Source organism: Arachis ipaensis, chromosome B10 (genome assembly GCF_059453495.1).
Source record: "Arachis ipaensis isolate K30076 ecotype BB chromosome B10, ASM5945349v1, whole genome shotgun sequence".
NCBI lineage: Eukaryota > Viridiplantae > Streptophyta > Magnoliopsida > Fabales > Fabaceae > Arachis > Arachis ipaensis.
Window position 1 is genome coordinate 43909321 of NC_142435.1, and position 6739 is coordinate 43916059.

The 6739-nt window shown below is 28.3% G+C and overlaps 1 protein-coding gene across 1 annotated transcript; it reads left to right on the plus strand.

Moving 5' to 3' along the window:
- Positions 1-3202: 3202 nt before the first annotated feature.
- LOC107623344 (protein LATERAL BRANCHING OXIDOREDUCTASE 1-like) lies at positions 3203-5968 on the plus strand. The gene is made up of 3 exons (XM_088508050.1): positions 3203-3971; positions 4866-5193; positions 5532-5968. The coding sequence occupies exons 1-3, from the start codon at positions 3475-3477 to the stop codon at positions 5790-5792; spliced, it is 1086 nt and encodes a 361-aa protein (XP_088364176.1). The 5' UTR covers positions 3203-3474; the 3' UTR covers positions 5793-5968.
- The last annotated feature ends 771 nt before the right edge of the window (positions 5969-6739 follow it).

Genomic DNA, 6739 nt, shown 5'->3' on the forward strand with positions numbered 1-6739 from the left:
GAAAGTTGGTTAGGAGCTCTAGTGGGCTGGTTCCGGATCTTCTGGAAGGGCGAAGGGGGTCAGACCCTGGTAACCGGATTCGGAGACCGTTTTGGGTGTAGGATCCGTGGGCCGGATCCGTAACACAGTGGTTAACATACATGGAAACTTAATAGTTCACCATTTGAGAACAAGAGTTTGTATCATTTTTTTATTACTTAGTATAGTATCATTTTTTGTTACTTCATGGTGTAAATATTATTTATATTTTTTTGCGAACACTATATACATTAATGTTTACGGTATATTAACTTAAAATATAAGTATGAAGTTTTATTAGCTTTATAGTGGTTAACATAACGATAAAAATTTCGAGTTCATCAATTAACAACAAGGATTTGTGTAATTCTTTTATTGCTGAATATTTTATATTATTTTCAGCTTCATTGTTTCTTACCATTTACGACTTTAATTTTTAATTATTTCTAAATCTTTAATTAGTATTTATAATGGTTAACTTAGCAATAAAAACTTAAGGATTCACCAATTCAAAACAACGGTCTGCATTATTTTTTTTAGTACTTCATATTGTAACAAATTATAACTATAAATATATATAATTAGTTTCTTTGCGTTACTCTTTTATTTGAGTATTTTGTTCACACCTATATGCTTTTTTTTTTCTTTTTCTTTTCTTTATATAATATCTTGATAATAGTATATTCAAATAATATTTTATTATAAGACGGAGAATTTAAATCATATAAAATAAGAACTATTCCTTTACAGGTCTTATATATTTAGATTTTTTTTTTTGAGATAAAAAAGTTAAAAAATCAAGCTTTTTTTTATTGATGATTAGAGAATTTTTATTTTTATTTAAAATATCTTAAAAATTTAGTATAAAAATATTAAAATATAACCTAAATTATTTATAAATTATGTTATATGATACATATATAACTATAGAAACAATTAAACATAGTTTAGACTAATTCTAATAATTATTTATAAATTTGTAAATAGTAGAGATTATAATGAACTAAATTTAAGAGTTATTAAGTTCATGATTTTATAATAGAGCTGTGTAAGATAAAATGCCTTTTGAGTTATATTGAATAGATAAATAGTATGTGGTAAAATCAGAGCTACTAAAAAGTGTATTGGGGTCCCTTTCCTATATTATATTGTTGAGGGCATAGTCATTTCTTTTACTTTATGTAAAGTGAATTGTTTGCATCAAATTATTTTTTTTTTCTTTTTTAGTAAAGAATGTTATTTTTTACTTATGCATGCTTATAAGTTAGCGTTTTACATTTTACCAACATAAAATATAAGTAAAAATAGTTTATTTTCACAATTATTAAAATGTGTATATATAATTCACTAAATTTTTCTATATCTAAATTATTTTATTTTTTATGCTCAATATTTTATAAATTAAATGATTTAAGGAAAACAACAATCATCAATAACATTGTCCACTTATGTATATTGGAGGAAAGATGTTTTTTTTTTATTTTAAAAAAAAAGAATTTTAAAGTTATTTTAAGTCTAATTTAAAGAAATGTCAAATATGTTTGTAATATTAACATAAATTTAGAAACAGTTGAACTTAGAGATTTTGTGATTGTAGCCAATAGTATTAGAATTAGCATTTACGACGTATTCATTAAGATCTAAATAACAATGTTGAAGTATTTAGAATAATTAAACATTATAATAAAGTAAATTTAAGAGTTATTAGTTGATGATGATTTTACAATAGAATCGTATAATATAAAATGCTTTTAAACCTATTGAATAGTAAAATTTTGTATGGCAATTATTGTTGAATTACCCAATAAATTGATATAGAAACATTATTCCTTGAGATAATGTTAACATGTTGAATAATATTTTTATGGCAATTGCAATTATTATAGTACCTATAAATTAATTTAAAAAATATCATACCTTAACATAAGTGGTAATTAATTGGATTGTGATTAAAATTTATTTGATTGATTATTATAGAAATTTAATTTTAATTTAAATTATTTAAAAAAAATTGTATAACAAATATAAATATAACTAAAATTATTTACACATTATTTTATATGAAAGTTATAATTTAAACTTATTATTATTATTATTATTATTATTATTATTATTATTATTATTATTATTTAATATTTGTACATTTTTCAATGCATATGCATCATGGAGATATATAATAGAGTTGATGAAATTTGTATAAAAAATATAAATATAACTATTTTTTTATATTAAGTACATGAATAATTATTTAAAAAAATAAATATAATTATACAATCATTTAAAATCTTTTATGTCGTCAATATATCAAAAATAAATTCATGTTTCCCTTGCTACTTCTGTTTTAATAATATTTTTGGTGTTGTTAAGAATATAAGCCTAGAAAGCCATATCTGGATATGCATTATGTTTTAGTTCATTTTCAAATATTACTAGAAACTTCTCAAGTTGTTAATTTCATCTCTTGCCATTTTAATGTACACGTTACACCCTCTTTGGTCCATCCATTGCTTCAATAATTTTCAGCCTCAATGTTAATGAGGTAGAATTTGGCATTACTTAAAGCATGAAATATTTTATTATATTTTTATATTTATTTATTTTTTGCTACATCACACATGACCACACCCATGCATAATTTATTGTTTGTCTATTGTCCTTGATAAGGACATGAATGATATAGACAAAAGTCACTGGATAAATATGGAGAAGCAATGAAAATGAACCAACAATCAATGTATATATATTTTAGATGAGTTGCTTGTAGATTTTGAATCTGTAATTTTTCAATTTTTAGATGTGTGTAGTTTTGTTTGTTAATATTTTTTGGACGTGTTGGTTGATTATTTGTTGATTTTATTGTTCTCATAACAGGATCAATGCAGAAAATGTAAGAAAAAAAAAAAAAAACACGCACTCATAGACGTACGCACCCAATTAGTTGGGACTATCAGCCCCGCTTATCTCGAATAAAAGGATAGGAAATATTTGATAACAAAAAAAATTAATTTAAAATAATATTATTTATTTTATTTAATATTTATTAATTATTATAATAATTAATAAATATTAAATAAGATAAGTTTTGACGATATTTTTTTATTTTCTTAACATTATTAAAAAGGATATTTATGGTTTGAGGGGGAAAATAATTAAATATATGAATGATTACACAGAAGATTTGAATAAGGCAGCCAAAATGGGTAGGGCTGGGGGATGACTCACACTGACATTATTTTTGGCAAATTTGTTTTTATTCCATCTAAGGCTTCTTTGAGTCTTTGAAGTAAGCAACCTGATTACCTCTTCCTAATCTTTCCCAATAAATCGTCCTGGTTCATGTTGTAGAGAAAAGATAGCATCAACTATATAAAAAAGCCCCTAGGCTACATGATTATTCATCACCAATCCTCCCAATTAAAAAGGTAATAACAGTGAAAGAAAACATTTCAACCAATCATGGGTGACTTGGGAGAGTTTGATTCATCATTCATTCAGGCCTTAGAACACAGGCCAAAACCCAATGCTACTGAAGCACAAGGGATACCCTTGATTGATCTGTCACCCATTAGTTGCCATGAAGATGTTGAAACAAACTCAGAAACTGACCCTGCTTCCATTGAGGAGCTTGTCAAACAGGTTGGAAGTGCCTGCAAGAACTGGGGTTTCTTCCAGGTGATCAATCATGGGGTGCCTCTTGATAGGCGCCAGAGGATCGAAGCGGCGGCGAGGGAGTTCTTTGCGCAGAGTTTGGAGGAGAAGAGGAAGGTGAGGAGGGATGAGGTGAAGATAATGGGATACTATGATAGAGAACACACAAAGAATGTTAGGGATTGGAAGGAAGTGTTTGATTTTGGTGTTGAGGATCCAACTTTGGTTGCAGCCTCAACTGATCCTGATGATGATAGTGTTGCTTATTGGACTAATCAGTGGCCTGAATACCCACCCAAGTTCAGGTAAATTATGTTTCAAGCTGTAGTAATAACGAGTTCTATACAGTAGCTAGTTTATAAGTTAGTGCTACTTATAGCAGATAAAGCGCAAATTTATAGTTACATCTTTTGTGATTTGTTATAATTCAAATTGACTCCTCTTCATTTCTAAGATATATGTTGACCACTCTTGAGATTTTGGTAATACACTTTAGTATCTTTATGTTTTGTAAAATTACTAAAATATAACGAACATCACTAACTCGGTCTTTTTTACATAACCGGTTCTAAATCCGAAAAAATGAATAGGGTTGTTCGGTGTATGATTGCCAATGTAAAACAGTGTCACATTCCAATATATGACCATGACGCAATGACGTCTTTAAAGCTATGTTGGGTTGTGTCAGGCCTGCGACAGCCAATATAAAACAAGGTCCATATCAAAGCATGGACACAACGCAATGACGTCTTAATCCATATAGACGACCTTATTTAGTGGGAAAAAGGCTTTGTTAAGTAACTATAACGAACATCACTAGAGTGATTTAGAAGAGGTTAGTACCACAGAAAAATAGAAAGTAGACATGATAAATTTCACCATACCTCAGGCAGTGTTTGGTACATGTTTTAGGAGCAAAATTAAGATAGATCAAAGTAGAGAGACAAGAAAATTATCTTGCTCTTTGGTAGATAAATACATTTTGTTTATTTATAATTTCTGTTTGTCTCATTTTCTAAATAAATTTGTATCTTTCAATATTTTTGTATTTCTGTTCTGAGCTAGTTACCAATTAGGACTTTAGAAAGATCAATGATTTTTTTCTAGAAGGTCGTAAATTTGATATAACTGAAAATTTGTTCATAATAATCTGTTTTATCTTTTCAATCTTTTTGGCTACTGCCTTGCTCATTTTGTAGGGAAACTTGCGAAGAATACACTAGGGATGTTGGCAAGTTGATAATGAAGTTGATGGAGCTTATAGCACTAAGCCTAGGCTTGAAAGCAAAGAGGTTCCATGAATATTTCAAAGATCAAACAAGTACCATTCGACTCAACTACTACCCACCATGCCCTTCCCCTGAACTCGCTCTTGGGGTTGGACGCCACAGGGACAATGGAGTCTTAACAGTGCTATCTCAAGATGAAGTTGGAGGTCTTCAAGTTAAGCGACGAACAGATGGAGAGTGGATTGGAGTGAAGCCCACACCAGGTGCCTTTATCATCAATGTTGGTGACATAATGCAGGTAACACACTCATGTGAAGTGTCTCGTCTCTGTGTCCGTGTCCGTTGGGTTCCCGATTATCTGATATGCAAGTTCTCTTCTTAAGAATGAAGGAAATTAGTGATTATTGAAGAATGATTATGACATGGTAATTATGGTAGGGTATATGCTATTGTCAACTTTTGATGCAGGTAGTTAAAATCTAGATTTTACTTCAAACGTTGAAATAACTAAGTGTAAAACATGAAACAGTAAGGAACATAATTTGAATCATAAAATCGCCTTTTCTGGTAGAAATTATCAGAATTCATTGAGTTATTCAAAATCGTAATATCAGAAGGTTTTGAATTTTGTTGTAGGTGTGGACCAATGAGGCTTACAGAAGTGCAGAGCACAGGGTGGTAGTGAATTCTGTGAAGGAGAGGCTTTCAATTCCATTCTTCCTCAACCCAGCTCACTACACTGAGGTGAAACCACTTGAGGAGCTCATAGATGAGGAACACCCTCCCAAGTATAGGCCATATGTTTGGGGCAAATTTCAAGTTATTAGAAAGCGCAGTAACTTCATCAAACTCAATGTTGAAAACATCCAAATTGATGATTTCAGGATAGCACATTAACAAGGCTGGTTAATTGGAATATAATTAGGAGGCTATCCAAGTTACTACTATTATTAATAAGGACATCACTTTAATAAAGACACTAAAAATATTTTTTTTTTTTTAAGATGTTTATATGTGTCATGTTTCTATTGGACATCTTTGTTAAATCGGTTAATAATTTATTTTTTAATAAATCAGAACAAAATGGGTTTATTATAGCAACAATAATAAACTCAATTGTCTGCATTATAATTAGACCCGATTTGATCCGATCTAATTACACGATCTAAATCGAATATTTTTAAATTTTTTGATAAAAAAATAAATATATTTTTGACTTTTTGTTTTGCAAACATTTAAATTCCTAAAAACTTAAAAATACAATTAAATCCCTAAAAAAATTGGATTTATTGTTATTGTTATAAAAAAATCAGTTTTATTATAATTTGTTAAGAAATTAAAAAATAATCGGTTCATTAATACGTCAAATAATAATGCGGTACATAAGCATCTTTACAAAAAGACGTTTTACGCATCTTTATGAAAACATCCCCTGTTAATAAAAGGTGATTTTTGATGAAAATGTATCTTTTCAATTTTTTGAATAATTGAGAGAATAAAATATAATCTTTAATTTTTTAATATATTTTTTTGTTTTATTTATAAAATTAATAGTAAAAGATTATATTTTATTTCCCCAATTATTAAAAAAATTGAGAGAATTCATTTCTAATTAATCATCGTGTTTCTGTATTTTAAAATGCGAATTTTTTCTTGTCTTTCTGGTATAAGATGTCTCGTGTTTTATAGGTTTATTCTCTCTGCACTTGATGAACATGACACTGCCACTAAATTTACTAATAAATCTTGTTGACTTTCCTCGTAGCTTCAGGTATATATATTATTAGATATAAATTTATTTGGGTATAACCTTCTAATAGTTTATTTTCATTTTGAAGAAAATA

Coding starts and splice junctions, on each gene's coding strand:
- LOC107623344 (XM_088508050.1), top strand. CDS start 3,475: ATGGGTGACTTGGGAGAGTTTGATTCATCATTCATTCAGGCCTTAGAA. Junction 3,972..4,865: donor GAATACCCACCCAAGTTCAG/GTAAATTATGTT, acceptor CTCATTTTGTAG/GGAAACTTGCGAAGAATACA. Junction 5,194..5,531: donor ATGTTGGTGACATAATGCAG/GTAACACACTCA, acceptor ATTTTGTTGTAG/GTGTGGACCAATGAGGCTTA.